At 38.8% G+C, this 17339-nt stretch overlaps 3 protein-coding genes across 7 annotated transcripts in view; 1 reads left to right on the top strand and 2 right to left on the bottom strand.

Moving 5' to 3' along the window:
• Positions 1-1770: 1770 nt before the first annotated feature.
• sde2 (SDE2 telomere maintenance homolog (S. pombe)) lies at positions 1771-9242 on the bottom strand. Its single transcript, XM_007236029.4, has 7 exons — positions 9015-9242; positions 7452-7569; positions 7012-7123; positions 6423-6592; positions 4804-4909; positions 2630-3023; positions 1771-2328 (listed from the first exon to the last, which is right to left on the bottom strand). Exons 1-7 carry the CDS (start codon positions 9114-9116, stop codon positions 2110-2112), a joined length of 1221 nt encoding a protein of 406 aa, XP_007236091.3. The 5' UTR covers positions 9117-9242; the 3' UTR covers positions 1771-2109.
• An 823-nt stretch (positions 9243-10065) lies between these two features.
• mrps28 (mitochondrial ribosomal protein S28) lies at positions 10066-10894 on the top strand. Its single transcript, XM_007236031.4, has one exon. The coding sequence runs from the start codon at positions 10195-10197 to the stop codon at positions 10774-10776; it is 582 nt and encodes a 193-aa protein (XP_007236093.3). The 5' UTR covers positions 10066-10194; the 3' UTR covers positions 10777-10894.
• A 2421-nt stretch (positions 10895-13315) lies between these two features.
• LOC103023637 (calpain-1 catalytic subunit) overlaps positions 13316-17339 on the bottom strand; it is a 38793-nt gene continuing 34769 nt past the window's right edge. For all 5 annotated transcript variants that reach the window (XM_049471110.1, XM_049471108.1, XM_049471109.1 and 2 more), the window contains 4 exons: positions 17238-17316; positions 15424-15537; positions 15287-15345; positions 13316-14311 (listed from right to left, as the gene is read on the bottom strand). In XM_049471110.1, coding sequence (XP_049327067.1) covers positions 14285-14311; positions 15287-15345; positions 15424-15537; positions 17238-17316 — 279 coding nt within the window. In that variant the 3' untranslated portion in view covers positions 13316-14284. The remainder of the gene's footprint in view (positions 14312-15286; positions 15346-15423; positions 15538-17237; positions 17317-17339) is intronic.

Genomic DNA, 17339 nt, shown 5'->3' with positions numbered 1-17339 from the left:
TCTCCTAGGAAATTATTGTAATTACACATTTTGTCATACACATTTACAGTATTTCCTTTGTGTGTACTGGAACAACAGACAAAAAAATGATTCAAAGTTTTACTGCCTCTGGAACTGGGTGCAAGACATCATGAAATCTAAAGATTACCAATAGATTTTGGGTCACAATATAGAGCCCAGTGTCAGAAAGCTGTGTCTTGGTCATGGGTCTTCCAGCAGGACAATGACCCCAAACATACTTCAAAAAGCACACAGAAATGGACGGAAACAAAGCGATGGAGAGTTCTGAAGTGGCAGCAATGAGTCTGGATCTAAATCCCATTGAACACCTGTGGAGAGATCTTAAAATTGCTGTTGAGGGAAAGCACCCTTCAAATTGGACAGAGCTGGAGCAGTTTGCAAAAGAGTGGTCCAAAATTCCAGTTGAGAAGTACAAGAAGCTTATTGATGGTTATAGTTAGCTGATTGATTTCAGTAGTAAATGTAAATGTTGCCATTTTCATTTTATTTTTTTATTTCTAAACCCAGAACTTTTTTTATAATTTGTGGAAATCAATTATTTGAATGCTTGGCATCACATTTTTTATAGTAAGAGCCAGTTTTACCACATGCATATTTATCTTATTGTATCCACAGAGCTCTATAGCCATTCCTGAGTTAACCTGGGTTCATTAGAGCAAAGGAGCAGAATACCAGTCAGAGCAGTAAAATTACAGGGGCTATTTCTCAATGAAGGATTTCTAACATAGTTTGTGCAACAGAGAACAGATGAGGCACATTCCTACTGGACAGCCTTCATCGTTGAGCTCAAATTATCTGGCAACTGCAGTAGAACATTGGGGCGAATGGCAGATGAGCATCAGTTAAGTTAAGCTATCCTCAAACAGTACTATACCTACAGTTTCACTGTTGCAAAGAGCTTCTCTTACTGTTAAACTCCACCAGAAGCATGATTGGAAATAATCTCATATATAATCTAGTGCAAGATCTTTGACCCCAATCTTTGAAAAATCTTAGCTTGTGTGACTAAAAAGTCTTTGACTTGTCTTCAGATGTGAGAGGATGTGAGACTAATTAAAATCTTTTTAGATTCTTTTCAAAGCCGTATAACGTATGGTCAGCATTAGATGCAGGTATGGAAATTGCTCATAACAGGCCACAAATGTTAATAAGCATATCCACAGGAGTAAAAAAAAGAAAAGAAAAAGTTTAACTACAAACAATTATGTAATAAGATTTTTAAAACATTTTAATTGTATCGCTTTTACACAGAAAGAAACAGAAAATGAAAGCATTGCTAAACAAAATGACAGCCCAGCAGTTAATGTGCTAAAGAGGAGATCACAGTGGTGGAACAGAAGTTAGATGAGCTCCAGTTTACCATGGACTATGAGTGGGTTTTATATGCATGTTGTTACTGTGAGCCAGTTGGGCTTCCCAATGGGCACCATCATTACTGATCTCTAGATGGAGAACATGGCTAACTCCTCCTGTCCCATTACTGACCCAGGTGGGCATTCATAAGGCAGACCAACATAGAACACTTTCTGGTTCCCAGTTGGGCAACCCATACAGGCCATTTAGTGATGTATTACTTAGGTTGCATTAACCTGCTGGACATACGGTAAATCAGATTAGATCCTCTTTAGTCAACATAGAAAACATATTTGTTCACTTATACATTTGGTTATAATAAAATATTCTGAATAAAAATGAAAATCAATTGCAAATCTGAAATCACAGCCACAAATGACTCTTACACTAAACCAATTAGGTTTGATATCAAAGTTTTATTTGAGCTCGAACTGATCATTGAACAGAACAAACGACACTTATTAACTGGCTAAACTCCAAACGCTGCAGTCAAAGCAGCCAGGAGACCTTTTTTCTGCATGATTCAGACAGTCAAATCCTCCTGTAAAAAATATCCCAGTTTAAATAGGCCTTATAAAGTGAGTTCAAGTGAAATCATCCCTGGACCTCCCTGCCTCTCATTACAGACTGTCTGTACATTATAATGATGAACTAATTAAACAAAAATGCCCCAGCACATCTTAATTACATCTGATACAGGAAACAATAATAGTAATAAAAAAAAGTCCAGCCCAGCTATTTCTTCTTCCCCTTGCTGGGCTTGGCCAAGAGTGCAGGGTCGATCTGATCTGGGCTCAGTCCTTTAACAGAGAAGAGGCGTGCAGCACGCTCCTGCAGAGTCCCCCCACACTTCATCCCTCGCTGCAAAAGCTCCTCCTTCAGCCGCTCCAACCCCAGAGCCACCAGATCCTCCACACCGCTCACACAGAGCAAATCCAGCGGACCTTCTGACTGCTGAGAGACAAACACAGGGCACCATCAGTTACGTTCAATCCAGTCATTTTCACCAAAGCATCTGCATCTTTTTTTGTAGTATATTAATAACAATTTCTTGGTAATTTAATAGTATACACAATGCTTTGTAAAGACAAAACTGATGGGGCGCTGGGTTCCATTAGTTTTTAGTTATAATAGACATTTTGCATTAAAAGTAGAAGTTTTATTGTGTTTATTTTGTAGCTAAATGTGGGGGCCCAAGCACTAAAAAGATGTACAGTTGTTTATAAAAAGTTTATCAAACGCTGTAAAACCTCACCACTGGTTGCACTGCTGGTGTTTCGATACTGTCAGCTGGGCAGCTACAGCTCTCTCCCTCTGCATTTGTGGTCACAGTGTCCTCCACTTCCTGTCCATCACTGCTGTTCTGTTTCTTTGGTTCTTCTGTGATCTCCTCTGCCTCGTTCTCCTGTGAAGGAGTGGAGGGTGCTGGGCTGCTGCTGGAACTACTACTGCAGCTGCTGCTGGGCTGCTCCTGCTGGACCTCAGGCTTCTCACTCCCTCTGCTGCTAGCTGCTGGTTTTCCAGGTGTCTCAGAGATGCAGGAAGCTCCAGAGACTGAAGCAGAAGTGGAGGGAGAATCTTCAGCCTCATCACCCTCATCACTGTCTCCTTCGGAACTGTCCATGTCGTCCAGACCACCAACACCAGTCCTGGAGGATTCAGAACATTACATCAGAGCTAGATTTTATATACAATTGCTAGAGTCACGTCAGGCTCAGATTTCACTGAGTCTCATCACTCATCCAAAACGTATTAGAGAAAGAGGTTCAGTGGACATTGTTAAACAACACCTTAAAACATTTATATTATCCATGCATTTAACTAACATGACAGCTTAATTTTTTTTTTTAATTTTATTGTAATTAATTATTTATTATAATCATTTCACCAAATTGCTCTTTTTCTCTTTGAGTGAAAGGCTTTGTCTTTTATTATTTAATAGCATACCTTTTTTTTTTTTTTGTATCATGAGTTATTTAACTGCTGAATTTATTTATGCATATATAGCGCTTAATCTTGATGTCCCTAAAATTAATAAAAAATTATCCAACACTAAAAAAGCTGAGTTAAGCCCTATCTGGATAGGATTCATTTCTCAGGGGGACGTGTGTGAAAAATACTACTCTGTGATTAAACTCCTGCATTTGGACTGCAATTAAAAAATACAAACAAAAAAAAAAACAGAAGGACCAGTGAGTTTTTTTTTTTTGGCTTTCTCGGTCACATGACATAACATAAGTAGTCCCCTGTTTTGATTCGCTGTTGTGTTTTGTGGATCTCCGTGGAAACACATGCCCAAAGTGTAATTACGGTACGTGGGAGTGGACAAACGCGAGGAGACAAAAACGGGACTAAAAAGACGGTACTAAAATTACCGAAGGACCCGAGAGTGTTTAGCAAAAACTGTAGGTAATTCAGCCTGTTATTTTTTTTTGAAGGACGTCTGAGAAAAACACATACATGGTCGTTCTGGACGGGAATAAAATCACAGAGGACCCCATAAAAGAGAAAATTACCCAAGGACCCCTGAGAAACTAATCCCATCCGGATAGGGCTTAGGATACAATATTTGAGAGAGAAAAAAAAAAAAGATTTACTGCCTTGAATTAAGATATCATTTGTTAAGATTTAGTTTCTTGCACTGTATACTTTCAGAACCTTAAATAAACATGCTGGAGTCTAATTCATGCTGGCTCTGAGGTCGACAACAGAGCTTTTTCAAATCCAGTAGCAAATAGACCCCATGCACTATGATGTATTGGGTATTTATTGCCAAGAAACAGCATTTTAAGGAAAAAAGTAAGTACTTAATAAGGTAGGCTGCCTTATGCAGAGCAGGACTAGTGAACTATTGAAATCTATTTAATTTCCTCAGGGGTTATTTTAATCAGTATAACTTTTCTTGCCTTTAGAGTGGGAGCTTTGCAGTGCAGAAAACTCACAGATCCATTACATGCATATAAATATTAAAGAAGATAGACATTTCAGATCTGTGCAGATTCAGGAGTTTGGTGTACACAGGAGAGGAGTCGGAGATCATTCAGATGGCGTTCTCTACAAACAAACAGTAATGGCGAAACCTGGCTTTTCAGTTTAAAACAAACGTGACTAATATTCTGAAACCATAGCACTATTAAAAGCAGTAGCGTGAAGCATCACCACTAACATGAACTGACTTGATCACCAATCAGCTCCTTCACACAGGTATGAAAATATACCCGACACCGTTTCAGCCCAGAATTATAGAAAATGAAAAGTAACACTCAAACTGAACTTTTTATTTGCTTATTTACTTTTTAAATCACTTTAGATACGTTATTTATCGCCATTCAGACAATAACAATGGACATTATGTATCCATATCACCCAGCACTAGCCACAAAGGAGCCTCCAATCTCTTAAGGAACCTCAAATTGTAAAGGTACTTACCAGAAGCATTTCTTCTTTGTAGCTACATTTCCATCTTTTGCTGCAGGTCTTTTGCGACTTGGTCCTTCATCAGCCTGCACTACGCCACTGGATGAAGCCTGCATGCCTGAACCAGAGAAACAAGAAGCTCAGTTTTAACAACATCTGTTTGAACTTGGCTAAGAAATTATATCAGCTATATTAGTAGCCAAATGGAGTTCAGGCTTGGTTGATGCTTGACATGCAATTAACTGCCCAAACCAGCCCTGACTGAGCAAGCAAGCTATCAGATGGATTTATGACTATGGGTGAGACTAACAGGGCACCTCAATACTCCATATTCCACACAGGGTTCATACACCTTTTACAAGGTAAAATTCAAGCACTTTTCAAGCATTTTCAAGGCCCATTTGCAAGTTTTTCCAGCACCTTTCAGCTGTGGTAAATTAATGATCACGGTGATATCTCAATACTGTGATTCAGCAATATTCAATATATCACAAAACTATTCTCCACACTTCACAGCCACTAAGCTACTGAGACAAAAAAATGCTTCTATGTAAGTAAACAGCAGGAATTATGGATTTATTTGTGTCCGTTTCACAAAATGTTTTTCACCGCATGTTTACCCTATTCATTTGACTGAGCAGTTACTGTAATATGTCAAATTCGGGGGTGAGTTGAGCATTCATACATACATATACTCAAAATTATTGATTCGCTTTTTGTTACACTGCAAGAGACCAGAATTGTGTTTGGTAATAGCAGAAGGAGAAGAAATTAAAGCCTTTTTTATTTTACGCTCTGCAATGTTTTTTTAAGCGAACTTATTTAGTCAGACGGTTATTTATTGAAAAGTAAATGTAGTAAGTTCATTTTCAAGCACTTTCTCCAAAATTCAAGCACTTTGGAAAACAGAACATTAAAATTTAAGCATTTTACCCTGTTCACAGGACAATTCTCTATGATGCTCCACAGAATCTGTATTACTAAAGAGGATAAAATACTCCTAAATAAGCCAATATCAGGAATTATGGATTTATTGGCGTCAGTTTCACAGAATTTAATATCCAGTATTCTTTACCGCAGGTTTACCCTATTCATTTGATTATAGCACCACCACAAGCAGTAATTAAGCAGCAACTTCAGTAAGATAAATTGGGGATGCGAGTGTCAATATAAGATACTTGAATTATATATTGCGAGATATTGTCCGACCTCTATTTCTGACATTTTTGGTGTTAAGCAAAACGATGTCAACATATTGTATCACATCATCTGCACATTTAATTTGTCACCTCCAATTCCCTGTGCAAAACAAATCTTACCAACCAACTTCCCATGTATCCATATGTGTCTTCTTTACTTTCTGCTGACTTTCAGCGCACAGCACGGCCCAATTTTTTAAGAGCTACGAGTTTACACATCATTTATAAACACCCACATTTCAGCAGAGACTGACTGCATTCTTACAGTGTAGGCATTGTGTGAACATTACAACCACTATAAACGTGTGGTGTGAGTTTTCACCACACCCCCACGATTTCCTAAATCGTACAGTGTTTAATGTCTGGTTTAACATAAAACTAACCAGGACCACCCACTTAGTTACACTAATGTACACTAATAATGAAACTAACCTTTCAGTACAGAGTCCTCCAGCCTCTCTGAGAGGTCATGACACTGCTGTTCGTAATCAATGTCTGTGAAATAGTGCTTCGGTTCAGCCAATTTCCTCTGAATCCTCTCCAAACGTCGCTGCTCCTTCTCTGCTTCACGATCTGCCTGTTTCTTCAACCAGTCAGCCATCCTAAACAACAACGCACAAACAAGACATTATAATACTTATTTAAAATGTACAAACACAAGGAAAATAAAAAGGTTTATTTGCTTCAACTCAGCCACACTACAGGGTTTTTGAGCATGAATAGCTTATTTATGGCTCTGCCACAGTGTGTTAATGGAGCTCAAGTCACAACTTTGACTAGGTCACTTTAAAGCATCTTTACATCAACATACTACCACCACCACGTTTTACTGTAGGTATTTTTATTTATTTTTATGTAATGCACAATTATGTAACTGTAGAATTTTGAGTTAAACTTGCAGCAAATTTAAATGAATTCACCACCTTTAACCATTATTCCAAAAGGATTTTAAAATGTTGCACAAGTAGACTAAAATAACTTTTTGCAGAAGTACATAAAGACAAAGATCGTTTGTATTTACTCTTTTTCATGATTGACGTCTCTGAGTCTCCGGCCGCTTAGATCCCTACATGCTTCGCGGTTGGTGGTCTTCTCAATCTGCGCACCAAGCGCCCTTAGCATGGAGCCAAAGCCTGACACAGAGACAGAACAGCACAAAGGTAAATACACAAACATCAACACAATGTCTTATTAGAAACAGGAATTAAAAAAAAAAACATTTTTGTATGTTTTATAAAATATAATTTTTTTAATTAAATGTTCACACAATGTGTCTGATGGTTCTTAACACTGTGTCAACATTTCATGATGAAAAAAAGGCCAATAAAAATGCTCCAACATGGATCCAATGAATGAAGCCAATACTCTCCAAGAAGTTTTTTTCCTTCTCCTGTACTGAAGGCATTTAGGAGATGCCAAGGTTATTGTGGTAAATAATGACATGCTAGTAAGGTGCATTACCCCCTTTGCCACCACACAGACGAAGCTCCAGGCGATACACAGCTCCAGCCTGGAGTTTGTGGTCCTGATCTGAAATTCGCCCATTGCTGCTCACGTAGCAATCTTCAGATGGGATTCCCTAAATGGTAAAAGAGGACTACAATCAATATCAGTTTAAGCAGCCAATTAGAAACATATGAAAAATCTGATTAGCTTAGCATAGCAGCAACCTCTATATAAATAGTGGCCATTATCCACACTTCTATTAGATGTGGTTAGCAAGTAGCAAGTAATTGTAAAGTGAAACAAAAAGTGATACAAGGTAGGTCTACAACAATAAGTTATTTTAATCATTTTCATATTAAGACCATTTAAATGCCACTGATGTAATGTATTGAACAAATACCTAAAATACTGTTCACTGTTTTTATGTTTGTTCACATATAGGACACACACTAGACAATATCATGTTTATAAAACATAATAAAGGTCAAGTTCATGTATTGTACAAAAGTTGACAATGTAATTATAGTGACAGGCCTAATACACAGTTTTCAACTTAGTAAACAGTAAAACAGTATTTGTCCTCCACACTCCCCTGACCTAGCCTGACTGAGATGTTGATCTGAGGTGATTTGGGATGAACTGGAGCGTCGCAGCATGAAGTGAAGGCAGCAACTATTGTTCAGCACCTCTAGAAACTCCTTCAAGATGCTGAGAAAAATATTTCAGGTGACTCTCCCTCATAAAGACACTGATATTAAAATACCACAAGTGGTCAGATCTGTCCTCAGAGATAAATGTACTACTTAATAGAATCTTAAATATAAAAGGATTCCGTTTTAACACTTTTTTAATGTTTACAAAATAATTGTAAGTTCAGTGTTCCTGAATAGCTTTAATATACTCTTTAATATTAAACAGTAATATTACATTTACATTTAAAATCATAAAAAGAAAGAAAACACGTTGAATAAGAGTGTGTGTACTTGCAGCTGTTCCTGCAGTAAAGAGTTGTCCTACAAAGTTAATAGTTAAGTTACTCAGAGGGGCATAACGACTATACAAATACCAGTGTGTGGGTTGAGCTTTTGTAGAAACGCTCTAAGAGTATGAATACTTTTTTAAAAGCACTGGAAATGTTATTTCCATTAAAGCGCATCTGATAAAAGAGAGAAAAAAACATATGCATTTAGGTTTGCTACAGAAACGCTGCCTTACCAAGCAAAGACACAAAGCTGTCTCAGCCTGACGCTGACTAAAAGTTTCACTGTTTGTTTTATTAGCTAACAGCTAACGTAGTTCTTCACATAAGCTAACGCTAGCTAGAACTAACTAATTTAACTGCCTCTCGATTCCCCGTTATATATCTTATATATAAAATCCATTATCTATCATACACTTTAACACGTGCCGTATTTTAAAGCACTATAACAACCGAACTTCAAAGAAACTGTGTTTGCTCGGTTAGCTAACTAGCTAACCGTTAGCCTAGCCATTTTGTTAGCTTAGCTTAGATAACAGTCCTATAAGAATAGATGAATTTAGCGGAGCGCAGGGCTCAGCTAATCTCGTTTAACTCACCTCTCTGGAGGCGAGTAGGTCTCTGAGCTCCCGGACGGTCGCCTCGGCTCCTACGCTCAGATTAACACAGCGAAAAGCGGGAGAAACCACCGACACATCCATCCTGATCCCCCGCTGTACTCACACTCACCAACACCAGAAGCTGTAGACCTGGCTTACCTGCGTCACTACGGCAGACGAGAGAGACCAGCGCAATTCTTTATCTTTTGTGGTTGTTTTATGGCAGCTTGCAATCCTGGTGCATTACCGCCATCTACTGGACTGAGGTGTGATCACATTGGGGTGTTAAAAAAAATCCACAATGAAGAAAATAAATTAAATGAATATATAAAGAAAAACATTACATGAGAATGTGTGTTTAGTCCTTTGACTGGTAATGTATATAGTGTATTTAAAAAAGAAATAAGCATTTAATTATAGTATTACTTTTTTATGTTTGTTTTTTTTTGTATGTGCTATATATGTCTTAATGCAGCTTCTTAATGTTTATAATATAAATAGGTATAAATTAGTGATGTCAATCGATTAAAAAATTGAATCCAATTCAATTAATCGATTAATCGCATTTGTTTTTCTTCAGACGTAAATTATTATAGTGGATATTTAAATGTAAAGAAAAGAATGAATGGAAGAAATGTAAACTGCAATTATATATATATATATTAGTGGTATCAATTAAAATACTAGTATGTACTACTATATACTTGTTTGAGGGGAGATAAAATCAACACATGGTGCTGGAATAAAGAATGCATGATAAATTGGTTGTGAGGATTTCTAAATTCGAATTTAATTCGATGAGTAAAAAATAGGAGCAGGGCAGTGGGTCGAAACTGAAAGTCTGAACCGGGGTGTTACAGCTGGACACTGTAAGAGCGCCGCCTTGTAATCAATCAGCCAGAAAACTAATCAGTGCGTTGGTCGGGGGTGGGGCAGATTACAGCGGAAGTAGTGGTCAAACTTGGTGTCTTAATTAACTATATAACTATAAAAAAATATTAACGCGTTACTGATTACAAATTAATTAACGGCGCGCGTTAACGCTTTAACGTTGACAGCCCTACTATTAATAGATCTTCTCTTCAGTCCTGAGGGTGGCAGTAGCGGTAGCAGTACAGCAGTGCACTGTCTGAGGAGAGCCTGAAAGAAACAGCTCCAGCTCCGGCGTGTTTATCTCAGCATGGCGTGTGTGAACAACAAGGTCGTGCGGAGTGTGGGATTATTAAAAACGCTCAGTAACTTCACCAGGCCCCGGGCTTTGACTGTCGGGAGGCTCTACAGCTCCGAAACCGGATCCAGCACTGAGGAACAACCAGAGGACAAGCCGAAGGGAGGCTTCGCTGCGGCTTACGAGCTCCACTCTGACCTGAAGGTCCAGCAGGAGGAGGAGGGCGGAGGCGGCGGCGAGGGGCAGCCGGACTTTTTACGCTCCTCCCGGCAGGACGCTTCCTTCGCCTCGCTGCTCCGCCGCTCGCCGCTGATGCAGATGGGTCCGGCCAAGGACAAGCGTGTGATCGGCCGGATCTTCCACGTGGTGCAGGACGACCTGTACATCGACTTCGGGGGGAAGTTTCACTGCGTGTGTAAGCGGCCCAAGGTGGAGGCGGAGCGGTACCACAAGGGCACCTGGGTGCGGCTGAGGCTGGAGGACCTGGAGCTCACCTCCCGCTTTCTGGGCGCTAATACCGACACCACGCTGCTGGAGGCGGACGCTGAGCTGCTGGGACTGCTGGAGGGCCGGAAGGGCAAGACGAAGGAGTAGCGCCGCCGGGGCCCAAGCGCTGTGGACATATTTATAATACTGTGCAGTGGAACTGAGATATGGATTTGTGTTTGTGTATTTTCTAAGATATTAAAGCTGCTCAGTATAATTAATCAAATCAAGTTTTCCATTTTATGAGCTTTATAATTACTCTATAACCGGCCATCGGTCCTCGACAGTCAAATGTGTTTACTACACTTAAAGGTTTCCTTCCGCTAAAATCCACTTTTTCTTGTCCTTTGTGAAATACTATAGGTCTCTGAGGAGTATCTGCATGCAGCACATGAAACCTCCATTGTCTGCAGTAGCTAGTAAATGAAAATCCTAAGAAAAACGAGATTAGACAGATGTTGGGTGTCTACATCAATCAATGAATTCATGGCCTCGCCCACCTTGGCTCAGGACCGCCCACGAGCAATCCGACCCAGATATTAAATATACTCTTTTATTTGAGCTAAACTGCTGATAAGGCGCAGTTTAACCTGATTTGTTAGCAAGATAACTCTAACTATCACAGCTATGAACAAACGCTGTCTCTGCTCCAAATCTTCTTGCTATATTTACTTTCTTGCTCCCGCACCAGACAGCTCTGACCAATCACAGTTTATTGGTGCACATTTTGGTGCGTTCAGTTTTATGCCTGAGTGAAATCAAACCAAACAGCGGGAGACAACGCTCCAAGTAAACGAATTTTAAACCAAAGACTGGTTGCCACCTGTCCTGTAAAATACAGCACATCCTTTATTGGACAATTAAATGTTGCGTCCTGTATTGAACCAATATGCAAAGTGATTTGTTCTTTATTTCTAAAAATGTCCATAGAAATAATAAATATATGCGCATATACATATATTTGTAAATATTTATTTGGTGGGCGTCCATTATTTTCTTTTCTTAAAGGTGGCAACCCTACCGTGTGAAAATGCCCTAACAGGTGATGTAACAGTCAGGTTCTTTTTTTGTTAAGCGCCATGATAAAAGTGTCCAGTGTTTATTAAGGCTGTTCTGCAGTCAGCTGTTCTCTTTCCTTTATAAACCTTATGTTTGGTATTTTGCTGATTTATTCTAAAGTAGCTAATGCTAATGCTAGCATCACATCCACAATCTTTAAAGTCTGAAACCTGTATTGAAGGCCCGGCCCGTCCACACTTATCGATATATTATTAAAATCAGTAAAGTCCGCAGTGCTAAGCACAAGTTTACTTGATTACTGCACCCTAGTGTGGTAACTGTTAGACAGTAAGACTGTGTTTTGGGGCTTCAGTTAAAATGGAAAAAATAACGGCACTCATTAAATGTGGGATTTATAGCCTAGTTCCAGAAATGTTCACATGTGTAAACACGTATTATATCGAGATAATGTTAATAGGCTGGAGGCAACAAAAATAGCATTTCAGCTTGTTGTAGTCAGCTTGTAATAAACAGTTGATAATTAATCTAATGTAGAGTCTCTGGTATTCTCACTCAGCTGGAGGCTCTGTTTCCTCACCTTTCTTCTGTTTTTCCAGTGCTTTTGCTTTTCAAAGATTACTGCATAGCTCACAGTAACTGTACATAAAACATGGCGCTTTGGTGACGTTACACGTAGTAATGACAACTGTAATACACAGGACTGTCAACGACCCATGCAACACGGATTAAATATAACCTGAACAAGATGAAATACTTATTTCGTTGCTTCAAACCACATCACATTACAGATATTATCTCATTAAATTACAGCAAAAGTGTTTACACCTGCAAACTCTTCTGAAACGTGGCTTCAGAAAACCCCCAAACTTCTTTTCCATTTCAGCTGAAGCATCAAAACAAAATAGTCCACCTGTCCTAACAGTAAGATAAGCTGCTGTAATAATAAAATATAACTTGTATTTAGCACTGCAGACTTTACTGCTTTTGTTTAAAATATATGCATATGTGTGGTCAGGGCCTGAACAAATACCTTGCTGTTAGGGACTATCACTAATTTAATTCAGTTTGATTTTAAAAACAAGTTTCTGATTCAAGATCTTCAAGTGTGGAGATGTAGGGGAGGATGGGGCAGCTGATCAGACTGAGACAGACATAGTTTGTCTAGTCCCTGTCTAGAAGTATTTCCAATACAATATGAATGTATATAATAGAACAACATGACCAAAACCTTTTGGTACTATGTCTAATACCAAGAGCATAAAATGCCCCCTCAGTATTGCACTGTTGAACAGTAGAAATGTGTGTGTGTGCACGTGCGCACTTGTTTGTGTGTGTGTATATATATACATACATACATACATACATACATACATATATACATATACACACACATTCCTGAGAATGCCTATGCATGCATGTATGTGTGTATGCATGTGTTTCTGTGCCTGTACATTTAACTCCTACACAGGGCGTGGTAGGGCATGTATGAGAGCACAAATGGACAAATGTTTGTCAGAAATCTTAATATGTTCAGTTGACTTGCAAAAAAAGAGGGAGACTTAAAGTATTCATAACTTTATTAAGCAGCAATTTGAATTAAATTAAAAATAATTGGCAGAGTGGCAGATCTGTTTTGGTATTTTATTTGGTCAATAAATATGAATTTCCAGTTGGTTTCCTATCTTTAGAGCACGAACACTAATCTTAATCAGTGCCAAGCAGTCAAGCAATATATGTAGTTTCATATTTCTGGAATTATGAATTATATTAAATACATTTTAGATATGCAGTAAAGAGGGGGAGAGGGGCAAGGCAAAGTATCATTCCAGTCAGTACATCATCAATACATTAACCACCTGCTTCTTGTTAGTTCTTGTTAAGATTTCAGGATTCACCTAAAACAACATTTCTAAAGGCACAGCTCTACATTCTCTAAATTTTTCCTAAATCTGGATTTTCATAATCTTCTCAGTATTAGTATTTTTAATGTCAGTCTTAACACAAAAGTCCACCTATTTACCTATTAGTTTCTAACAACAAGGCCTATGTCGAGTCTCTCTACTAGCAAGTCAAACTTATCAGATACAGTTCATTCTAAATGATAGGGAATGTTTCTCAGATATTGAGATCCATTTTTGAGATTAAAAATGAGGTTAGTTGTTCTCAGTCATGCAGCATTAAATATTAAGAGTATAATCTTTATGATCATAGTATTTATAATGGCTTTAAAGGACTGCAATCTTTAATCTTGCATAGATAAGGTACTCCTTCCTTCGTGCCCAAAGCAAAATCATAGTAAAGCTAGGGATACACTTGCTGTTGTGAACTATGGGATTGTGTAACGTGATGTAATGTTCGTGATGCAGCCGTCAGTCTAAACGAACGCATGACCAAACAGCAGGTGTATCTCTAGCCTACAGTGTTTGAGATGTTTTTTTCATGTCACTAAAGTGAGTAAGGCAGGCTGTTCTGGGTGAAACAGACTTCTTTGGGATTGCATGGTGAGGAAGACTAAAGCTTTGACAATGCTACTGGTGTGTGTTCTGCTCCAGGTATCATATCAGGATGGACGTCCCTTCCTCTGGAGATCCAGTGGTCAGCCGCACATGGTCAGGTACAGCCACTGTGTGCAAACAGAGAAAGTTAAAGCAAGAGTCTGTAAAGTCCTTTTAAAATGTGCATTATGATGCAGTCTCTTCTGCTGCACTCTCTTATTATCTCGCCAACTCTTTCTTCAGTTCTAATTCTGCATTTCTTTGGTTTAACTACATTGCATAAATGAGCAGATAAAGACTTAGTTTGCAGTTCTGATATTTCCATGTCTGCAGTAGTTTGTGTATCAGCACAATTAGCAGGACCGTTATTGTCAGAACAAGGTCCCTGGACCAACCAGGACCCTGTTTTTTAAATCAATACAGCATTTGAAAAGAGACCACTTCAAAATGATTAGTTTCTCTTATTCTGCTACTTAGAAAACATGATCTTGTGAAATAAACATGGCATGCTCTCCACCAGTCGTTCACGCTGCTTTTGGCTGACTTTATGCCACTCCTGGTGCAAAAATTCAAGCAGTTCAGCTTTGTTTGATGGTTTGCCATCATCCATCTTCCCCATGATTACATTCCAGAGGTTTTTAATGGGGTTCAGGTCTGGAGATTGGGCTGGCCATGACACTGTCTTAATCTGGTGGTCCTTTATCCACACATTGATTGCTCTAGCTGTGTGGCATGGAGCAAAAAACAGTTCATAGAGTTGGGGAACATTGATTCATGCGTCATTCACAAAGGTGAATCTGCCAGTCAGTCAATCTCCAGACCTGAACCCCTATTGAAAACGTCTGGAATGTAAATCAAGAAGAAGATGAATGAACACAAGCCATCAAACAAAGCTGAACTGCTTGAATTTCTGTGCCAGGAGTGGAATAAGTTCACCCCAAAGCAGTGTGAAAGACTGGTAAAGAAAGAACAGTAACATTGAGTAATGTCTCAACTCATTATTAATTGACACTAGTTAAGACAGAAATAAACATTACAATGTTAAATGTTGTGAGTAATGATCAGCAGGTCTGTGCTGAAACAGAAAAATCTGCATTTCTCACCTCAGATAAGTTAAGTTCAATCGCTCCAGAGCCGTCTCTGTCCAGTTGCTGGAAGGTTCCTATTTGGAGAAGGTCATGTTTAATAATCTGCTGTGAGACTGTGTTAATGTATGAAGTTAGTAGGAGAGGGTACGTACTGAACATGGCCTCCAGTTTAACCAGGCAGCAGATAAAGTTATCAAAGTCGATCATCTCTTTTTCAGCGTATCGTGCCACAAGCACCTGGTTCAGCTTGTTGTTGAGCTTAAATCCTGCAAGAGAAGAACAGCAGGTATATTAAACTAAACCGCTGACCCTGCGGGTCTGTATACCCCAATGTGACCAGGGGTTTAGGGGTTGTGGGGTAAAGTTCACTCTCATTGACAGCCTTGGATTATTCACTGGATTATACTGGGCACATACACAAGGGCCAAAGTTGCTGCAAGCTCCAGCAAGGCAAAACAAACTTTAATATCAGACAAAGATTACCTGAGTAAATATAAAAAGCAGTTTTAGTAAGATTTTCCTTTTATGAAGGGAAAAAAAGCAATCCAAACCAACCTGATCATATTTGAAAAAGCAACTGCCCCCCCATGAATTAACTGGATTACCCTTGGTTTTAAATTCACTAGACACACGTGCTATTTAAGTGATTTCTTGAGTCTACAGGTCTGGCAGTAATCAGGCCTGTCTCAAAAAGCAACACATTGTGAGCCAATCTAAAGAAATGGAACAGTGGTGAACCTTCCTAGGAGTGAACAGCCTACCGAAATTACTTCAAAAGGGCATGGACAACCCATCCAGGAGGTCCCAATGAATGCAGAACAACATTTAAAGAACTGCAGGTTTCATCCGCCTCAGTTAAGTTCAGTGTTAATGATTCAATAATAAGAAAAATTGGTGAAAATGTTCTCAATGAGAGAGTTCCGAGACGAAAACCACTGCTGACCCAAAAAAAACCCCACAAAGGCCAATCTTATATTTGCCAACAAACATCCTGATGATCCCCAGGACTTTGGGAAAATACTGTATTGGCTGATGAGACAAAAGTGGATGTTTTTGTAAGGTGTGTGTTCCATTACATTCGGCGTAAAACGAACACAGAATTTGAGAAAAAAAGAACATCATACTGTCAAACATGGTGGTGGTAGTGTGATTGTCTGGACAACATGCTGTAATTGATGGAACCAGTAATTCTGGTCTCTACCAGAGAATACCGAAGGAGAATGTCTGGCCAACAGTTTGTGACCTCAAGTTCGACAATGATCTGAAGCTCACCAGCAGGTCAACCTCTGAATGGATCAAATAAAAAAAAAAATGAAGATTGTGGAGTGGACTAGTCATAGTCTGACTGACATGCTGTACCATGATCTTAAAACAGGCTGTGTATGCTTCAAAACTCTCCATTTGGGCTGAATTAAAGCAATTCTTTAAAGAAGAGTGGGCCACAATTTCTCCACAGGGATGGCAAGGGTGCCACAACCAAGTTATTAGGTTTGGGGCAAATACTTTTTTACACAGGGCCAGGTCGGTTTGTACAGAGTTTTTTTTACTTTAATAAATGAAATCATCATTTAAAAACTGCTATTTGTATTTACTCAGGTAAACTTAGTCTGATATTAAAATGTGCTTAAAAAAACAAACAAAAAAAATCAAATCTTTTTTATAGCACTGTATGTAATGATTAGTGTCAGAAGAGGTTAATTTAGATTACTCTGTAATGTACTCTGTCATCCCACAGATCTAATCAGATAAAAGTAAAGTTATTTTATTCAGATTTTATAAACGTGATAGCATTTATATTTAGATTGTTTTAAAATATAATTGAAACAATTGCAATATATCAGCTTGCTTACGGTACAGCAACATATAAAGACCACTTACGCCCAATCCTAACACTAACACTACCACTAGCTTCAGGTTAAGATGATTTAATGAATCTAATGCACCATAAACCTTCTCACACACTTACCACCTGATTCCAAGGCCAGGCGCATTTCATAAGAGCTCATCGTTCCTGACTTGTCCAGATCAAACTGCCGGAAAATTCCCTACAAACAAGAAGAAAGAGGAC

This window comes from Astyanax mexicanus, chromosome 23, assembly GCF_023375975.1.
Source record: "Astyanax mexicanus isolate ESR-SI-001 chromosome 23, AstMex3_surface, whole genome shotgun sequence".
NCBI classification, from domain to species: Eukaryota; Metazoa; Chordata; class Actinopteri; order Characiformes; family Acestrorhamphidae; genus Astyanax; species Astyanax mexicanus.
The sequence above is the reverse complement of the archived record's forward strand: the minus strand, read 5'-3'. Positions and strand labels throughout refer to the sequence as shown.